The 21,927-nt window shown below is 38.1% G+C and overlaps 1 protein-coding gene across 1 annotated transcript in view; it reads left to right on the top strand.

The window, feature by feature from the left end:
• The window catches only part of EYS (eyes shut homolog), an 863,631-nt gene that overhangs the window by 375,500 nt on the left and 466,204 nt on the right, over window positions 1–21,927 (top strand). Inside the window, exon 23 of the mRNA XM_064650232.1 lies at window positions 18,752–19,011. Coding sequence (XP_064506302.1) covers window positions 18,752–19,011 — 260 coding nt within the window. The remainder of the gene's footprint in view (window positions 1–18,751; window positions 19,012–21,927) is intronic.

Raw genomic sequence — 21,927 nt, forward strand, 5'->3', positions numbered from 1 at the left:
ACTTTCTCGGTACATTCCCAAATACAACATCTTGTCCTGTTGCTTCATAGCATTTGAAGCCATACCTTCTTTTCAGAACAAAAAATAATTTTTCATTAGTTTAACTGTCATCTAAGTTCTTAAACAAAGACTAGTCTTATGTCATCAGGATGTATTCAGTGTCATGCACACCATGAACTTTAATTAGAGTAGTGTTACAGAAAACCACTTTTTTTACCCCCTTCCAGAGAGGATTTATTCAGAAAAGGAAAGTCAAAATCAGCCTCTGCGTTTCCTCAGAACTGTGCAAGAATTTTTCTGTGCCAAGTTTTAGAAGCAGGTGATTCCTAAGTTAAGGATGTGTGAACATGTGAAAGATCTACAAGTAAAAGCATGCCTATTTACACAGTGTATTTTAAAGATATGCTTATTTCTGAATGAATGAGTTTTAAACTGTCATGGAATTCAAAGGTAAATCGTGATATGATTGTAATTTGAATGCTGTGTTCAGTTTGCCTTCTGTTTTTACTGCATTCCTTTTAACTACTGTTATACTCTTCCTTACTTTTTTTCCCCCGGAAGCAATAAACAGCTTTTCCCACAGATGGGGATCACCTTGATATTTAACGGTCCCAGATGCCAAATGCTGAAACGTTTTCTTGCAAGCAACAACTGGCTTCTTATCTGGCATTTCTTCAGGGTTCTTTGGCTAACTCTTCCTTTCTTGCTGTGGAGACTTTTCTCAAAACATTTGTCTGTTGCACATCTAACTTATCTTTCTTTTGGAATAGTAGGGTTTTTCCTCATCCTAGTACCAAGTTAGGTACACACGTCTTACTCAAAACCATCTTTAAAAGATTTAATTACCTAAAGAAATTTGTGAAAGTAAAAACAAGTGCTTCCTCCAAAGATAGCAAGTGTTTTATAGTTCATCTCTGGTAATACTGCTAACAGCTAGAAATGTGTAGTATGCTGCTTGTTATACTACAGTGTGTGAAATGAGCTTTAGGGTTTCCATCGCCTTAAGCAAACAAGAAAATATTGCTATGCCATCTCAGCAGCATCTACTAAAAAGTCACTGACATTTTGCACCCCTTAGGGCATCTTTTGGCCATAATTCAGTAGTCTTCTCAAAGGGCAAGGTCATTTTTATTCAAAATCCTAATGAAACATTAAAATTTAAAACAACATGCAGTAAGTACCTGGTAAATACCTCCCCACCCCCCAAAATCAGTTCATCAACTTTTTCCTCCCAAACAGAAGGATTGTTCCCCATGATATATTTTATCATTAGGTGATGTATTTTAAATAATTTTTTTGTAATGTATTTTGTTTACAAACACCTAAAGAGACATGAAACAAACTCACAGGTTAAATAGGAGTGCAAATCAGTTTCTAAAATAATAAGGTACCTGATGTATAGATTTGTGCACATATGAAATGTAATATAAGTTCATCATGGCTGTAGTGCAGTTAAACACTTTCAGTGCAAATAATGTGCAAATATGTGAGCACAGCTAACAGATGAAGCAGCTTGCACAGCATTTTCTGGGCTCTTGCTTGAGATATGCTTAGTTTTCTGGGAACTCCTTCTGGGGTTATCAGAGGATTGCTGGGAACTCTTTGGGGAGCTTCAGGGTGCTTGGTGCTCTCAGGAAGGAGTAGCTACAGAAGGCTGTGACTGCTAACCAACTGTAGTAGTTCTGCACAAGCTTTGTTGCAAACTTTTCTTAATTGATGGAGATTTAGACCTTTTCTTTCCAGCTGACCCCTCATTAAGGACAGTCAAGAATCCTTTCAGCAAATCCTAGGAAGAGTGTGTGTAACTTTCAGTGTAACTTTCAAGCCCAGAGCACAGCCAACAGAGTAGAAGAGGCCCAGAAATTCCACCGAGAACACTACTTACTTTCGTAGTGAGGTGCTACAGGCGCTATCCCTGACCATCCACTACATGTTAGAGACCTCAAACCAGACTGAGCTCCTCAGGGAGAATGCAGTTCTGCAGGCCTGGGGCTGCAAAGATGTTTGGGACCTCTTTCTGAGGCTGGAACCAGAGGGCACAGTGCCCTTTCTTGGAGGAAGTACTTGTATGCTGGAGGAGGATCTGTGCTGCCAAGTAAACCAGCTACAGGAGGCAGTCAGCAGACTGTGCAGATGAGATAAGAACACCATGTTCTCCAAGGCCCTACAGATACAAGAACCTGAACTCCCAATCATAGTGAAGGCAAATCAGGTAGAGTCTGTGCACAGGAGTTTTGGAAATGGACACTCCAGTTGTGATAAAGGTTAGAAACCTGTAACATTCACAACTGGATGAGGGCTCCTGACCTATTTACAACTCTGCCACTAAAAAGTAAGTTCAGTGACCCGGTAGCAGAGAAGGAACTAGAAGGTCTGTCCAGTGAAGCATCGGAATCAACTAAACCTGAGTCATGAGGCAACACCAGAAGGAAGGATGAGTGATGGCAAACACTGGGAGACTCTCTGCTGCAGGATTCTGATGGGAAGTATCATGAATCCTGAGAGATCTGGCTCATGTCATTGTGTAGTCTCTAAAAGGTCTTGGTGGCGAGGAGAGGTTCCTAAGGATTGGAGAAAGACAGAAAACACAAATATGCCAGAGAATGGAATGGGAAAAGGCAGAAAAAAAGAAGGCTAGAAATGGAAAATGTCACTGCTACTTTCAAGAAAGGCCAGAATGGGGATATGTGAGACTGTGGACTGATCAGCCTCACCTGGCCCCTGGGAAGGTGATGATGCAAATAACCCTTGAAACTGTTTCCACACACATGATGGAAAAGAAGGTGACTGGGAGCATGGTTTCACAAAGGGGAAAGCATTCCTAATGATAGCATTCAGTGAGATGACTGGCTTGACAAATAATGGGAAAACAATGGATGCTGCTTCGCTTAACCTTAGCAAGATTTTCGACGCTATCTGCCATAACCTCCTCTTAGACAAAATTCGCTAAATTACTGGACACAATTCATCTTTGACATAATTCGTCCCCTCATCATGTTATGTAGTAATGATATGAAAACTGAAATTCAATGGCTTGTCTTTTGAACCATGGAGAATAAGTAATAAACAGTTCCACATAAAAGGGCAGGACGTAGATCCCATTCTCATTATTATAAAAACTGTATTTTTTCCTCTATTTTGAAAGGTCATAAGTAAAACTTCTTGGAAGTTAGTTTCACTTCTTGCAAGAGATTTCATCGGTTTCGGAGGCATTGTTCCTTAACTTATGTTCTTATAGCAATTCTAAAATTGTCAAGAGTCAAAATTTTCGTAAATTTATTCCGTCAGTTTTAATGTCAAAGTTACCTGTTATCTGTGTTTATCTTGTCTTGAAAAGGTTTCACAGCAAAAACAAAAGTAAGGTTTCATCTTCAATTATGAGGCTTTTTTTTTTATTTTGAAGTAGAAAAAGATTTTCGGAGCATAACAGTCACAATTTCCTTTTAAAACCCAGAAGAGGCTAGCAAGTACAAAATTGGTTTTGGAGAAAAACATTATTGTATATTTAGAAAATATGTTTGGAAAAGTATGAGTTATTCAGCTAAAACAGTTGCATCTTTGAAATAATTGATTTTATATGACATTACATTAAGAAATATATACGTATGCATGTACAAACTACGTTAAATGGTTCTAGTATAAGTAAACTATACACAACACAATTAGAAAATCAGCATTGCCTTCCCCACCACTAGTTTCTCTGAGTAACTGAGTTTTAGTTAATAGTCTTTTGGGGTTTGTTTGGGATTTAAACTATTATGCTCTTTTAGATCAATAGAAGTATTAAAGGAAAGTTTATTTAGACTGCAATTACAGATAGTACACTATTAGAGGTCCCTCTATAAAACAGTGCTCACTCATCAGCAAGAGCAAGCAGACAAATGCAGGATCATCATATTTTCTTCCACAAAATTCCAGTTTGGATGTATGAAAAAAATCTATCAGAGTTATAAAAGAGAGTCTTTATCTTTGAAAGTCACAAGTAGAGAAAAGGGGCCACAAACACAAAAGTCACACATCTCTATGAGCATCCATAAGTATTGTTATGTATGTCTCTTGGGCTTGTTCATTCCCTGTCTGGAAAGGACAGTCATAAAATTTTCATAGGTTTGCCTTATTGAAATAACTCAGTCAGACACCCATAGAAGAAAGTTGGATTGCTTATATTACAGTAAATATCAAAGGTAGATAAAGACATAACTGACTCTTGAAGACCAACTGAAAATAAGTTTTGTTTCTTATTTTTATAGCTTATATCAGAATGATAATCTTTATAAGGACAAAGCTATTTTTTGAAATGCTGGTTGCCAGGACATGACAAGACAGATTTTGTTTTGTAACAGAATCTCTAGTAGGGAAATAGCTATCTCTGTGTGACTGCAGTATTTGAGCAGTGCAGATATTTTTTTTGTTTGTTTTTAATATTGGGAAATACTGTCTGACTTAAAAATGCTTATTTTGTCCTTGTTTATATACTTGGAAGTTGTAGCACTCTTTGATAAAATTTTTCAAGGGTTTACTTAAATAATGCTTTTCAGGTAAACCTCAGCCAGGTCTGTGTTTGGTGGTCTCTGGGTAAATTTAGTCATGGGGGATGAAATGTTACTGTGTCAGTTGTTTGTTTGAAGTTACAAGCCACTAACATCATTAGGTGAATGGTAGGAGATTATAATTTGGCGTATCGACAAAGGTCAGTTTGTGCAATTTTTTTTCTTTTCTTTCTGTTATTTTAATAACAAATGTGAGAACAGAAACATCCCTGCTTCTTAATCTATTTCTAAAGTATTTTCTAGGCTGCCCGTATTAATTATGACACTCTATCTTTTCGAATGTTTTATTTCATATAGACTCCTTTGAAAATCTGAGTTCATAATGTTGAGATTGGCACTGGGAGAGTTGTTCTCATGCTAAGTGATCAACCAGATAAGCTTTGATGTGCAATTGACTGCTTCTGAATGTTGAAAATTCTTCAGCAGAGCTCTTAAAATATATAAACATTGATAGTATATGGTTACCTAATTGGTTCTAGGTATAAAGTATTCAATGTGTTCTATGTTTGGAATGAAAAAAAAAAGGATAGTAATTCATTTATTCAAATATCAAATACATGCTTTTTTACACCACTGCTTCCATTCCTGGATCCGATAGTGCCTCTTCTGTGATACACTTGGGGTTTGAGTAGACTCCAGGTAGAGATCAACTGACAATTCTGAAAGTAACTCAAAAATTAGCCATTGAACATCGGGGGAAAAAAAAAAAAAGCTAATGAAGATATCTTGCTTAAATGACAAAAGTGTTTGTGGAGTTCAGAAACAGCCTGACACATGAGGGAGAGAAATATTTCTTTGTCTCATCTGTTCAAACCATTATGCAGAGGTCATTTGTACAGACTTCTGAATTGGTGTGCATTACATTCAATTCTTTTTCATGTCAAATTTTCTAAATGTCAAGGTAATCTATCTTCAGGGTTAGATTTGTATTGTTCATGCTTCATAAAATTTCAGAGTTGCAGCATGTTATCTACCACTTCATGTTGCTGTGCTAATTATTGTTAATAAAGAGCAGCAATTTTAATTACCTTTACTTGGTCTTTTTTTGTTGCCTGTGGCGGAAGGAACAGACCAGGAAAGATCTCCTTTACTCTCCCAGAGCAAAAGTACCTTTCACTGTTAGCACTCTACCAAAGAGTTCATTTTTTCTTTTCTGTAATCAGTGCCATCTCTGTACACAAGGCGAAGGGCTTTGAGGTCAATTGACAGAATTACTGTTGCATTGCTAAACTTTCCAAATTTAACAAATGTCTCTCCTGGAGGGGTTATTGCCTGCACTTGGGTGATAGCTTCTAGTGTTTCAGTGTAGCATTCTTCTTCCTTTCAGATTTCTCAGGTCAAAGAGGACTTGTCTCAAAATCGATGTACTAAAACACTGTAAGAGTTTTAGTAACTGTAACTCTCAGAAAATATCAGAGTAATACAAACTGAGAAAATGCATTGAGCTAATTTCCATACAAACTAGGCCCTTTACACTGCAATCTAGCACAGAGGAAGAGATTTCCAAGGGGAAATAGTGTTGAAGATACCAGTTTCTGTAGGTGCAGCAATAAACCCAGTACTACCACAGTTGTCATCAAAGATCAGCATTAAATTAAGAGGGAAGAACACAAGCAAACAGGCAACCAGGGAAATGGAATCCTTTTATTCAGAATCCTTGAAAGATGGTGAGTCATCCAGATAGCTGACTTATTTACCATCTGAGACTAACAGATTGACTTTATGTAACTCTTGAAGGCCACATGACAACTGATTCTCTCTGATTCTTGAAAGAATGAAATAACATTTCTTTTTTCTTTACTAAAGTCAATCACTACCACCCAAGATACTGGAGGTAGATTATTTACTTGCTATTCACTCTCAAATTCATTTACTGATGGTCTGCTTTCACAACTTAAGGGTTTTCTCTTTCACAAATCTTGGAGAAATGTTGCCTGTTAGAAAGAATACAAATTGTGTATTTACTGTCAGATTGCTGGGTAAAATCTTCAGTTACCTTGTACTGTTATACTTATTGTTGTTCCAGTGAGGGATGAAGGACATATAGGCAAGAAATGCAACTCTTGATGTTAGGGACAAGAGATGGCAAGATAAAAAGAAATGTGTGTCCTTTTCCCTTTGCATTTTGTCAGGACCTAAAGGAAGTTTAAAGGGGGTTTAGTTAATAGAGGATGCTACTCAAAAAAACAGCTTCACATGCCAAAATTCATAACATTCTATGGGGGGGGTCTGCAGTAATTCAAGAAATTAATGGTACTGCTCAGAAAATTGTTTTACACACTAAACACAACTGCAGACATATCTTTCTTACTCTTGACTCTGTTGTGTGTTAACTTGCTAAGCTGCATTCCAAAATTTTCACATGACTGATAGCCTTTCCATGTAACTTTGGCAGTTTGGGAGACAGCATTTTTAAATATTTTTAAAAATCTTGAACATGGTAAGTAGTTTTTCCTAGTACCCTAGATAATAAGCAAAACAGGAAAGCAAAATCGAAAAAAATACTCCCAAAACATGGGAGTAACTTTTTTTGTATTTTTAGATGAATTTCTGCTGCATCTAAAATAGGAATTTCAGTACACAAGACTTATGGCAAGAAACTTCAACATTTGTTTTCTATGTGGTCCTGGTCTATTAAAAAGACTGTTGGTACCAAACCGTATTGTATTTTCTGGTTCCAAGCTATATGGCCTGAGTGATCCTGCCATAGGACGGCAATAATGTTCAGTTATACTTACTTTGTTGTCTTCCTTAATTAAAAGTATTCCAAATTTAGGCTTTTAAAACACAATTTTTTTCTAATAAGACAGTTTTACTGGTGATTTTTAATTATTTGAATGTTTACCAGCTGAAACAGAAAACAGTGTAATTTCATCTGGCTTTGTAGATCAGATAATGTGTTCTGTTATCCTTCTTGAAATAAGAAAATAGCTTGATCTGAAAAGGAACGGAGTATGTACCTCATCTCTGTGGCTCAGTAGTGTGAAAGTTGCCTGCAGCCCGACATAAGATGTATCTTGTATTCTGATTCAGGAAAATGGATACAGAAAAACAGCGGCATTAAAAAAATTGGAAGTTGAGAGTTGAAATACCCTTTGTAGGATGTAAAATTCTGTTTCCTAAAACAGAAATGTGTGCATTGCAGCTGAAGTAGAGCTGAAAGTAAAAGCTGAAATACAGCTTGTTGTCTCATTGAGCTGAATGTTACCTTGTGATTGTGTGAACTCATTGCTTCAAAGAGAGGATTAAGGAAGAAATATATGGAAAACAAACAAATGTAACTTTCTCTATCTGATGCTCTAAATTTTTTTTTTTTTATTGATGTGTCATGTTCCTGAATACACAGAATATTAGGAATAAATTTTAGCTACTGTTACCAAAGGGAAGAATATGAGCAGAGGATTATGGGAGGAAAGTATACAGAATAAAGAAAATATACCCTAAAAACAAGGAAAAAATTAATAAAAGGCTGAAGCAATTAAACTGGAAGGGAATGAAAACTACAAAAGCCCCCTGAAGTTCTTCTGTTTGCATCACGCATGCAACAAGCACACCTAGACACTATTATAGTAGTAGAAACATAATCTTTTTCTCTCTCTTTCCAGCATTGTATCTCCCAAATAATTTTTCTCTAGTTTGGGGTCAATATTCACTTACATTTTCAGCTTTAAGAACAAGCCAAGAAGGTTCACCATATTATATTTGCAGATTTTATTTATTTGTATTTTATTTCATGTTTTCTATGCAAAAAGGTTAATCCTTCTGATTTCTCATTCAGAAATACATTATTAATCATCATAATCCTACATGTATTTTGCGTTCCATGATACAAAAATCTCAGACACTTAAAATTATTAGGCACACAATAAAGAGTTCATCTGTGCATGCCTGTCATTACCTGGTACCATTCCCCAAGTACTTTATCTATGTTTTCTTAGCCACCGTTTTGGATTAACTTGAAGACTGGAAGTGGTGTATATACTTCCCATAAGCCAGTATCTACATCTCAGTTAAATTAAAAAATGGTAGGTGTATGTATGACAAAGGTAATAATTTTGTTTTTCCTAATTTCAGCTCCCCATCATTATTCTAAGAGCCAATAAAAGCAGGTGAACTTTCTTTCATAATTTAATTTATAAATTGATGTTCACCTATTGATTTACTCTATGATGCACAAATTGCTCTTTGCTCACTTACTGATTAATCCTTTGGAAAGAGATGAGAGGGGAAGAGGAGATATTTCTTCCTGTGTGTCCACTTTCTTGCCGCACACAGTTTGGAAACTTATTTATCATTTGATCATGGCAGAAATGAGCGTATTGAGGAATCAAAACCACTGGATAATGGATCAACTTCTTAGCTATTTCTTCCTTTGTTTAATCTTTTTATGCCCTGAACTTCATAACTGAAATTGTTGCCTAAAATTCGGCTCTTAAAGAAACCTCTAAGACTCAATTTGTGAGTTTATGGAGGCAGACATTCTTTTACTACAGTGTGTTGGATGAGCTGGGAATCACTTTGCCAAAGTGCATACCAAGGTATCTTACCTAAAGCTTATACATTCACATTACATGATTATTCATTTTTGTTTCTCACAATCCTATTACATATTCATGGTATTTCCCAGCACTAATTAGCATATATACATATCCTTATAAGGTCTCTGAGGGGCTTTACCAAGGATCTCTGGTGGTCATTTCTATTCGGGCCCTCAAAGTTCTAAGTGAAAACTTTATGAACTCTTCTAGGACAATGCAACTGGTTATACAACAACTCCCTGTTGCTTGCTTGGCTCCTTCTGTAAATACAAGTTCCTTTCTTTATTGTTTATTTACTCTGCTTGGCTGGTTTCTTTAAATTGCTTGGCTTGGCTATATGGCAATTTTCTATGGTATATTTTGTTGCAAGCACTACTAGTTCTGTTACATCTCTAAACCCTGATATCAAAATCAAACCAAGCTGTTATTTATTTCACTGCTAATGAAACTTCCTATTGACAGATCGACAGCCCAAGGAACTGAACTTCCTTGTTGACTAACCAAAACTGCGGCGGTTTAATAGCTCTTTCTTACTCCAAATTGAGCAGATGAGAGGATAATTCAGTCTCTGTGTTCAGATCGCAACTCAATTTACAAAAAATTGGTGATGGCTCTTCTAGTAATTGTAATAATGAAGGATGATATCGTAGTCCTAAAATCATTTAGGCTGGAAAGGAACTATAAGTCTGTCAAGCCACAGAATCACAGAATCACAGAATATGCTGAGTTGGAAGGGACCCACAAGGATCATACAAGTCCAGTCTTTAGCCCTGAACAGGACCATCCCCAAGAATCACACTATGAGGAAGAGAGTATTCTCCAAACACTTCTTGAACTCTGTCAGGCTTGGTGCTTTGACCACTTCCCTGGGGAGCCTGTTCCGGTGCCCAACCACACTCTGGATGAAGAACTTAAACCTCCATTGACACAACTTCAGGCCATTCCCTCAGGTCACTAGAGAGAAGAAATCAGTGCCTGCCCCTCCTCTTCCCCTCACAAGGAAGTTGTAGACTGCAATGAGGTCTCCCCTCAGACTCCTCTTCTCCAGGCTGAGCAGACCAAGTGACCTCAGCTGCTCCTCATACGGCTTCCCCTCAAGGCCCTTCACTATCTTCGTTGCCCTCCTTTGGACACTAACAACTGAATATCTTTCCTATATTGTGGTGCCCAAAACTGCACACAATATTCAAGGCGAGGCCACATCACTGCAGAGCAGAGCAGGACAATCCCCTCCCTTGACCGGCTGGCGATGCTTTACCTGATGCCCTCCAGCACGTGGTTGGCCCTGCTGGCTGCCAGGGCACTGCTGACTCAGATTCAACTTACCATCAACCAGAACCCCCAGGTCCCTTTCTGTGGCACTGCTTTCCAGCATCTCATTCCCCAGACTGTAAAAACATCCAGGGCTGTTCCATCCCAGGTGCAGAATCCACCACTTTTGCTTTAGAACTTCATATGATTGGTGATTGCCCAGTCCTATAATTTGCTGAGATCTGCAGGGCCTCTCTGCTTTCAAGGGAGTCAACAGCTCCTCCCAGTTTAGTATCATCTGCAAACTTGCTTAGTATCCCTTCCAGTCCTGCTTCCAAGTCATTTATGAAGATGTTGAAGAGCACAGGGCCTAAGATGGAGCCCTGTGGAACCCCACTAGTGACAGGTTGCCAGTCTGATGCTACCCCATTTAGTATTACTCTTTGTGCTTGGCCCATGAGCCAATTGTTCACCTACAACATGATGTGTTTATCCAACCCTGTGCTGGACATTTTGTCCAGAACGATCCTGTGAGAGACAGTATTGAGAGCTTTACTGAAATCCAAAAAGATTACAACTGGCTTCCCTTGATCAAGTAGAGGTTACCTTGTCATCAAAGGAAATCAGGTTTGATTAGCAGGACTTTCCTCTCCTGAAGCTGTGCTGGCTGTGACCAATGACCGCGTTGTCTTAGAGGTGTTTTTCAATACTTCCAGAATAATCTTCTCCATAACTTTACCAGGCAGTGAGACTGACAGGCCTGTAGTTTCTGACGTCCTTCATCTTGCCCTTCTTGAAAATCAACAATGTTCCAGTCATTTAGAACCTCACCACAATGAACTGTAATAATGAAGGATGTCCTAGTATTCCTCAAAAGCAAAGCTGAAAGGCTTATACCTGCCCTCCTGACATGCCATCATTGATGGACTTTATCTACACTACAGTGAAATATATATATATATTTGAGTTAATTAAGATTTTAATTTTAACTTAAGAGTTATAACTTAGTAACTTAGGAGTTTCTCAGGCAACAAGACATGCCATTCTTAAAAAAAAACATTATGGTTCCCTTCAATGGGATACTTCAGTACTTTCACAGTGCCCAGAACTCCATACTACAGTCAGGCAGACCTTGGGGATTGGTTGTACACCTGCGCTGAACTGTATGATTCATTTCAGGAGCTTGAATTAGAAAGCACTGGTGTGGAAAATATTTTCCTGTTATTCATGTTAACCAAGTTTTCTGGCATACCTAGAAAAGGGCAATGAGTAAGCAAGTTTATAACACAGCATTTTTATTTCAGGAGTTAATTGTTCCTGCCTTCTTAACTACAGCAATAAAAGAAATAGGAATTTTAGTCTTTGCCATTATCCTTTATGACTTTGCCTCAATCATTTAAAAATTCTACCCCATTTCTATTGTTCATAAAGATTATTATATGTGTGCCAATTAAAGAGCATGAAGAAAGAGCAGAATAAAAACTAACATTACTTTTGTGATGCAGAACAGATTTAGCAACTAGTTTCATCCTTAGTCTTAGGCACCTCCCTATCACTGCCCACTTCTCTTATTCTGTAGCCTGGCTGTGGCCACCAGACCTCCGAACAGAAAGGGCTATTGTTTGACAGCAGGCACAGAACAGAGGTGTCACTCCTTCCAAGAGGGATTGTTCCAAGAGCTGAAGCTGGAGCAGGGGATGCATTGTCACTGGGCCTCAGCACAGGGGTTAAACCAGTGACACACAGCTCAGGGTGAGCTGTCGGGTCAGGACACAGCTGGGGGCCTTATACAAGCAATGGCAAAAGTCATAGAATCACAGAATCATAGAATGGTTTGCTTTGGAAGGGACCATTAAAAAAATCACCTAATCCAACCCAGCTGCCATGGGGCAGGGAGATCTTTCACTTTATCAAGTTGCTCAAAGCCCTGTTCAACTTGACTTTGGAACACTTCCAGGAATGGGGCATCCACAACTTCTCAGGCCAACCTGTTCCAGAGTCTTACCACCCTCATTATAAAAAATGGTTTTCTTATGTCCTGAATCTACACTCTCAGTTTAAAACTGTTCTCTTGTCCTGCCACTATAGACCCTGCTAAAAAGTCTCTCTATCTTTTGTGTAAGCTCCCTTCAATTATTGAAAAGCCCATTTAAGTCTCTTCAGAGCCTTCTCTTCTCTGGGCTGAACGACCCCACTCTCTCAGCCTACAAGCATTTTTGTGACCATCCTCTGAACTTGCTCTGACAGGTCCATGTCTATCTTACACTGGGGACCCCAGAGCTGAGTGGAGTACTCTAGGAAGAGTCTCACAAGAGCACTGTAGAGGGCCAGAATCACCTCCCTCGATCTTGCTACTTTTTATGCAGCCCAGGATACAGTTGGCATTCTGGGCTCCAAGCCCACATTTCTGGCTCAATTTTCCATACACCAGTATGTCCAAGTTCTCTTCCATAGGGCTTCCCTCAATCCATTCATCATCCAGTTTATATTGATGCTGGTGATTGTGCTGACCCAGGAGTAAGACCTTGTAGATGACCTTGTTGAATTTCATGAGGTTCTCATGGGCCCACTTCTCTAGCATGTTGACGTCCCCCTGCATGGCACCCTTTCCCTTCAGTAAATCAATTGAACCACTCAGCTTTGAATCATCTGCACATTTGTTGAGTGCTCACTTGATCCCACTGTCTATGTCACTAAAGAAGATATTGAATAGTATTGGTCTCCATATAGACCCCTGAGGGACACTGCTTGTTACAGATCTGTATTTGGGCATTGAGCCCTTGAAACTAAATCTTTGGACACAGCCATCCAGCCAGTTCCTTATTTATCTAAGAGTCTAGTCATCAAGCCTTTGTCTTTCTAATTTAGAAGCAAGACTATTGTGTGGAACTGTGTCAAAGGCCTTACAGAATTCAAGGCAGATATTTGTAGCTCTTTGCTTGTTCACTGATACAGTCACTCCACTGTAGAGGGCCACTGGGTTAGTCAGGCATGATTTGCCCGTGGTAAAGCCATGTTGTCTGTCTCTAATTGCCTCTCTGTCTTCCATATGTTTTGAAATACCTTGCAAGAGGATCTGTTCTATGGTCTTCCTCGCAGAGAGGTGAGGCTGACTGGTCAGTAGCTCCCAGAGTTGTTCTTTCTACTCTTTTTTAAAATGTGCATGACTCTTTCCTTTTTCCAATCAATGGGGACTTTGCCTGTCTGCTATCACCTTTCAGCTGTCATAGAGACTGGCTAAAAAGCTACATTAGCCAATTCCCTCAGGCATCCCACTGAGTCCCATGGACTTAGGTATGTTTATGTTCCTCAGGTGATTTCAAACCTGACCTTCTCGTAGGATTGGAAGGACTTCGTTCCCCCAGACCCTGACATGAGATTCAGAGATGTGTGAAGAGACATAAACATTGAAAATTGAGGCAAAAAAATGGTTGAATACCTCAGTCTTCTCTGCTTAGGTTGTCACCAGTTCTCCTGTCTTATTTATTTCAGAGGTATATTTTCTTTACTCTTACTTTTTTAGCCAGCATACATGTAAAATCCTTCTTATTATTATTTCCATCTCTTGCCAAATTCAGCCCCAAATATGCCTTAGCTTTCCTAATTCCCCTCCTATGTATCCTGACATCATCCTATATTATGCCCAGGATAAATGTCCCTTGTTCTTTTCCTGTACATTTGCTTCTTACATTTCGGTTTACCTAGGGGGTACTTACCATGCCGGTCTCCTGCCTTCTTTGCCTGATTTCTTACGTGGGGAAATCAAGAGCTCCTGCACTCTAAAACAAATGTCCTTAAAGAGCTGCCAGCTTTGTTTAGATCCCTTATTCCTGAAGGCAGTTTCTTAGGGGATCTCATCTGCTACTGGGTCTAAAGTCTAATCTAATCTGCCAATCAGATGAAAGTTTTCTCTCCTAAAATTCAAGGTCCTGACTACTCATCAGGTGGCCCATATCCCTCAAGATTGTTAATTCCATCAGGGCATAAGCACCTGATTACATAAGCATGATTGCATAAGCATTGCAGCCCAGGCTGCCACCAAAAATGACCTCTCTAATTAGTTAATCTGTGTCATATTTGATTGGCTGCAAATGGAGACCTCTAGGAATAAAGTAGGAAAGGAATATTTGAAGTGATAGTAAAGGGAGGCTTAGAGAAATTCAGGGGAGAGGAGGAGAGACATAGGTGAAAATATAAGGAAACCATCCAGGAGTGACATATGACATCAGAGATCTAATAGCATCAGATGTAAACTCATAATTGCTTTTGCAGGTAGAGTCTGGCAGAACATGTTTGTGAAACAAAAAACACATTAAGATTTCCAGCTATAAAAGAAAAAAAATATATTTGTAGGAGGAAAGAAGAGAGAGAAAAATGAGTATTTGAAGCCTTTGTGGGAACTGGAAGTGTATGTCCTTGGAGCTTTGTGGTGTGTGTTTGTGCTCTAAATTCCAATCTGTGTATATATTGAAAGCAAGCTTTCATTTCACTACTTCAAATGGTCCAATAGCCTGTAGCTTACAAGGAATAAACTTGTCACTGAGCACTGTGGTTTCTCAGGCTGTTAGTTGGTTTGATTGAATGAACAAGACAACATAAATCCTTACTGTAGAATGGACCGTTGTTCCCTGTATTGTATGTCCAACAGGCTGACCTAAACGTCATTGAATGTCTTACTGTTTCTCATCAAGAGCCTGTGAAATAAGGAGGTGGGTGAATGATGTGCATGCTGTACCTGAGAACTCAGTTTAGGATTCCTCTTTCTTTGACTGAACCACTAAGGAAAAAGCAGTTCTACTGCATCTTAAATATTGCAATTTTTTCTGCAAAAACATCTGTATGTTATCCGAAAAATTTTTTATGAAATACCAAGAACTGAAAAGACTGGTTTCTTCTATTTTTCTGGTGTAAGATGTCTGAAAGCAAAAAGAATGCCTCCTTTTAAAATTTATTCTGCTCTGGTGTATGCATCTGCATTGCTGCTTTTGTCAAATCTTGGCATTTTTCCAGAGCTTCTAGCTAAGCTAGGTTGGAATAAGCCCACCAATATGATTTTCTAATTGATAGACAGCCACTTTAGAACTCTCAAGATTCAAAGTAGACTGCTTTTCTGATTAGCATGTTGAAAAAAATGGTTTTGGCTCAGGGAAGTTCTTCCCAATGTATGTAAATAATTGATAGAAGGGAGTGAAAAAAGGTGGAGGCAGACTCTTCTCAGGGGTATCCAGTGACAGGACAAGATGTAATGGATAAAAGCTAAACTATATGAAATATTTTAAGATAAGATACTGCTCCCTTTTAATGTGAGGGTGGTCAGGTGGTAGAACAGGTGTGCCCAGAGTGGTTGTGGAGTCTCCATCTTTGGAGATACTCAGAATGAGACTGGACTGAGACATGAGAAAACTCTAGTTGAACCTTTTTTGAGCAGGAGGGTCTAGATGAACCTCAGAAACTTTTATCCAAAATCAACCGTTCAGGAAATCTTAAGATTCTTTCCTCTTATTTAATTCCTTAAAACTTTTAAGGTAGAATATACAGCAACTGATACCTATATATTTCACTGGAATGTGAGAAGTAAAAAGGGAATTTTAAAGCAGGTAAGAACCAAAGAATTTAATATTTAACGCATCATATAGAGATAGAAGAACTTCAATATTAGTTTTTTGGATGCCGTTCATGATTATAGCTTGCAATTTTCAACTTGGACTCTAACGTTTAAACAGGTAGTAAAATACAAACCCATGAATATAATTTATACTGTCTATTTTCACTACCCTCTCCTTTGGTTTGTAACTGTACAGAAAGCTCTTAAATTTGTGGGGAGCTGTATGGAAAGTCAACAGATAGTTCTTATGGAAGCTGATCTGTATGTATTAAAGAAGTTCTATGCATTTCACAGTTAAAGCGCTATATGTGACTTATATTGTTAAAATGAATAGTTTACAGAAAAGAGCCATGCATGATTTGGTTTTGTAATATCAATGGGAATATTTGGATTTGGTTATTGAAAAAAAATGTTTATGTTGGTAAAACAACACAAAGAAGTTCAGCATTGAATATCTTATCTTTATATGGTCTCTTAAAAGCATATATTAACTTTTTTATTTTCTTTTTCCCCTGAGAATCCTAGAAATCATCTTGATTTTTCTAACACAGTGAAAAAAAAATAGTCATTTTGAAAAAGACTGTTTGGGTTTTTGCCTTTTGATCACATAGTGTCCAAGAATACCAGCTATAGTAGCTTAATTAATAAACTGCCTTTAATAATCATAACACTTCCTTACCTTATTTTGTCTCTGTTCTTAAAACTGGGCCTCAGGATAGACACTACTATATATTTTTTCACTTTTAATGATGTCACCAGCAACTTTTTTGATAGTACAGAAACAAGTACAAAAGCTCTGTGATTGTCTTCTTTGCATTCATATTGACTGTTGCATCTCAGTTGGCAGGTGGCATGAAGCCAGGGTAGGACTGGCTAGTTGTGTAGCATAAATAACTGCTGTGTTTCAGTGACCTAATATTCACTGTGGCCATACAGAATAGTTTTGATAACTCAAAGGCGGTTATGAAACTCATTAGGAAGAAGGGAATGAAACATGTTTAATGTGCTCTCCTCTGTACCTCAGTTATGTCCTTGAAGTCGGAGCAGTTAAGAATTGAACCATGTTCTCCTAATATGAAGTGAAAGGCTCTCCAAGTTAAAAATGGAGCATAGACACTTTGTAGTAGTTCATTGATAGTTACTTATTTAGAACTTTATAAATGAAGTCAAGAAAATAATGAGCTTCCATAAAACAAACAACATCTGTGTTCTGATCTGTTGGGACAGAGTGTTCTACTATGTCCAGTTTCAGACATTTGGAGATACTTAATTTGTAAGAGGCTCATACTTTTATGTGTTGACTAATCAGGAGAAAATTAAACAAAGTGTTGAGTTGTGGGTGCAGAATTAGTGGGCGTTGCCTCTAGATACTAGATTGATTCTGTCATGTATAACAAAAGCAGGTATGATTTTTGTGTACAAGCATAGAGTAACAAAGCATATTTACTTGTAACCATATTTCCAAAAGTATGTTTTGGATGTTAGAACTGATAAATGAGTCCTAAAATGTGATTTTTGTCAGCGTTATTTTAAGATTGCCTGAATGCCTTTTGATAGCTCTCTTCCCATGAGAAACGTACAGTAACCTGATTTTTGAATCCTTATTGATAAAATACTCAGGCCTTTCAAATGATAAAGTTGCTTCATTATATCCTTTTCATTTCATGAGACATGGAAATTACACCCCAAAAATCAATAACATAGAACATTAAAAATTCCAAAGAAAACACTGTAAATGCAGTGTTTTAAAGGGTGAAATTTGCCTTTTGTTTGGCAAACAATACCTGTGCCTTACAGAACAGAATTACATTACTGATTCTCCATTAAATGACCTGTTTATTATTTAAGAACAATTCCTTTTATCAAATTAGAACTATGAAGATATATTTGAATGTTTTAATGCCTGAAATCAATATTGATCAAAGTAGACAAAAGCTGGTATAGTTCATCTTTCATATTGTCTCTTGTCCTGAAAATGAGTTGCAAATACATGTTGATTTCCTTTTTATCTTCAGTGAAAGTAACAGGAATACATAACTTTTGAAGTATAATGAACCTTCTTCTATTGCAGCAAATTAAAAAATTTTGCTCTGCAAACTTTGAAATTATTAGCAAATTATTATATCTGAATTTATAGAACATTATCATATTCATGTTGTGAATAAAAAAAGATATCTAAGTCACGAAGATAGCTTCTTTACAAGCAGATGTAATTTAGATTTCGGTCCAGTTTTTCTCTTCTGTTTTATCACTAACAGATCTTCACAAGAGAATACCATAAAGAGAAAGAGCATGATGAAAATAGGATACTTCATAGTGCTTTTGACCTCCTACCCTCTTTCTTAGAGTGGACTGAATATGCTGCCTGGTGCATTTCATCCCAAACACCGAAGTACCTACTAGTTTCACACATATGAAAAGATGTCCTTCTAATCCTCAATCTTAAGGAAATTTCCATTTCATGTTTGATAATTTGTGCTGTTGCTCCAGCTTAAAGAAGATCCAGAGATGATTCTGTCAGTATCTGTTAAACCAGATGATTCTCCGAGTCATACTGTGACCTAGAATAAGTCTTTTTGCTTTTGTTCGAATAAATGGTGGGAGAAGAAGCTGAATATAACTTTTATTCATAGTGAAATCTGATACAATTGCCAGGAAAAGAAAAGCTATGAAAAGATGAAAAACATAATTGATTTTGTTTCTATTTTTGTTTCTTTTTTAAATAGAAATAGTTGGAACCAATTGGGCTAAGTTGTTGATTTTCATTCAGCCACCATGTCAACACTTTTTTTTTTCCCTCCATCCAGATGCACATGTACAGCAGGGTGGACAGGACCAGACTGCAGTGAAGATATAAATGAATGTGAATCTGAACCATGCTTGAATGGAGCCACCTGTTATGAGTCTGTGAAGCCGGGGCAGTTTATATGCATTTGTCCTCCATTTTATACTGGTGATTTCTGCCACCAGCGCTTCAGTCCTTGTGAGCTGCCTTACAATCCATGTATCAACAATTCAACCTGTTTGGCACAAGTGGATGGAAATCCAATGTGCATTTGCAAAACAGGTAAGGACTGGTATAGTTAATCTCTTCCATTGTCTGTTGTGCTGCAGAAAAGTTGCAAATATGTGTTGAATTTATCTCTATCTTCAGTTTAAGTAGCAAAATATACTTTTCAGAGCACGTAAACCCACCAAGAATTACATCAGGTCTATCTGTTGTGTTAAAAGACTGGTAAGATAGCTGTCAATTTGCCAATTATTAATTTCTTATATTACAATACTTATTAAATCTATGGTGGTTTAGGTTCAGGACTCAGAATTACTATTTCTGAGTCAATTGTTACAATGGCATAGAGATAGACATACACCTGGCCAGCAGAGCTGACAAACTAAATTGACAAAACAGACAGGCAAAAGTAGACAAAATATATGCAAATTGTTAAAAGTACAAAAATTGGAGCAAGTTGGAAATGGTTTCTTTTCCTGCTGAGCTGTCAGGAAGGCCTGGCACATCAGGAAAGTAATCTTTCTTTGCCTAATGGGTACAGCAGATTTCTCTCTGTATGCATAACAAGCAAAATCACAACAGTTGCTGACAGCTTTCCTGGGCCATTGCTTAAAAGACACAATCTCTCCATCAATATGCAAGAACTGCTAAGATGGAATGGAGCAACAGTTTAACTGTGCAGAACATCATTGTGATTCTGTGTAGGAATTGTGGAGCACATTAACTAGTGAAAATTTAGAATTTAGGAAGGATTTTGAAGTCATCATTGTTGTGCCTACAGAGGTAGGGGTGTCTTAGGTACTGAGGATACCATATACATTAATTGCAGTGTTACATGTCGTTTACTGAGCTACAAAGATATGGACATAATACATAAGAATCAGGAGTATGTAATACCTTGGGGTTTTTTACTATTAAGGTGAAGGCTACCACAAGCTGCTGAGATAAAAAAAGAAGTCACTGGGGAGGTATGCAAGTTGCTTATTGAAGCAGCTTTAAGAGAAGCTGCTTTTTAAAAACAGCTTTTGACACAATGTATTGATTTTTGAAACCTTTTTCAGAAATGATCTGTAGAGAGACATATAGTTCAAGTTTTTTTTAACATTCCTCAGAAAAGTTGTATTTTCCAAACATTTTTGTGCAGTTGCGGAAGAATCAAAAAAGCTTGCTGTCAGAATTCTTGGAGAGCTTTGATGGAATCTTCAAGAATCTTGAAGCTTGCAGCTAGGAATATTCAGGGAAGTAGCAGGGAAGTTATGTGAATCAGTAACATGCATTGCTAACAAATCTCGGAAAATGGAAAATTCGGTATTGAAAAGGGATTAAAGGCATAATTCATGAAGTGAGTTAATCATTCATGCTAGGAAAAATGCAACTATTTGTTCAGGACTCTTATAAAAAAAGAGATAGTAAAGAATTTTAATTGAAAGGAGTTTGATGAAATCTAATTCTTCAATTGTCTTCTTTTCTATATTAATCTATATTTGTCTGCCATGTGCCTCCCTTTTTCTCCTAATAAACTTGTTAGGATTATAGATGTGATACAAAGGGCAATCACATTGACATAGCTAGATTACTCCAAGACACCTAATTTAGTGGCAAATGGTATGTGGATTAAACCGTTTGCCAGTAGTTAACAGTTCAGTCATTAGAAAGTATGAATCTGGCTTAGCAGGATTCACAAAATGTAGCTGCACTTATCAAATTCTAACGATCATCTATAGAACACCATATCTGAGATGGGCACAAGAGGACCATAAGTCATGCTATTGACAGTGGCACCTATTTAGAAGGAAAAGAGACCATCTCCTGATTAAAGGGAGCTGGGCTAGGTCAGAGAAGACAAAAGCCGATAGAATGTAAATTGGGTAGAATCATAGAATCAGCTGGGTTGGAAAGGACCTCTGAGATCATCAAATCCAATCTTTGATCCAAACAGCACTTTGGTTACCAGACCATGGCACTAAGTACCACACCCAGTCTCATCTTAAAAACCTCCAGGGATGGAGAATCCACCACTTCCCTGGGCAGCCCATTCCAATGTCTGATTAACCTCTCTGTAAAGAATTTCTTCCTAATATCTAACCTAAACCTCCCCTGGCACAGCTTAAGACCATGCCTTCTTATCTTACTGAAGCTGCCTGGGAGAAGAGACTGATGCCCACCTGGCTACAACTTCCTTTCAGGGTGTTGTAGAGAGTGATGGGATCTCCCCTGAGCTCCTCTTCTCCAGGCTAAACAACCCCAGCTCCCTCAACCTCTCCTCACAGGACTTGTGTTCACGTCCCTTCATCAGCCTTGTTGCTCTTCTCTTGACCTGCTCCAGCACCTCAATATCCTTCCTGGACTGAGGGGCCCAGAACTGGACACAATACTCAAGGTGTGGCCTTACCATCACTGAGTACAGGGGAAGAATCACTTTCTTGGACCTGTTGGCCACACTGTTCCTGATCCAGGCCAGGATGCCTTCTTGGCCACCTGGGCACACTGCTGGCTCACATTCAGCTTCCTCTCAGTCCAAACTCCCAGGTCCCTTTCTGCCTGGCTGCTCTCCAGCCACTTTGTCCCCAGCCTGTAGTGCTGCATGGGGTTGTTATGGCCAAAGTGCAGGACCCGGTACTTGGCCTTATTGAACCTCAACCAGTTGGAATCAGCCAAAAAAAAAAAGAGTATGAAGGATATTAGGCTAGGACAGAATTACCACAGAAAATTGGTAGGAAGATAACAAAGCCATCATTAGTTGTAGTATAAAGTAAAACTCTGCATCTTTGTTCTTGTATGTATGTTAGGGAACTACAGTTGTCTGTTTTTGCTCTAAAGACTTCTAGAATTCAATAAATAGCATTAGTGTAAAACTTCCACTTGAGCTGTCTGCCCTAGATATAGAGGGTTTCTTCCTGCAAGGAGATAGATGATAACATTTGTGTAACAAACTTGGATCTCATATCATAGATTCTGGAACAGTGTTATACC

The sequence above is a fragment of the Pseudopipra pipra genome, chromosome 3, assembly GCF_036250125.1.
Source record: "Pseudopipra pipra isolate bDixPip1 chromosome 3, bDixPip1.hap1, whole genome shotgun sequence".
NCBI lineage: Eukaryota > Metazoa > Chordata > Aves > Passeriformes > Pipridae > Pseudopipra > Pseudopipra pipra.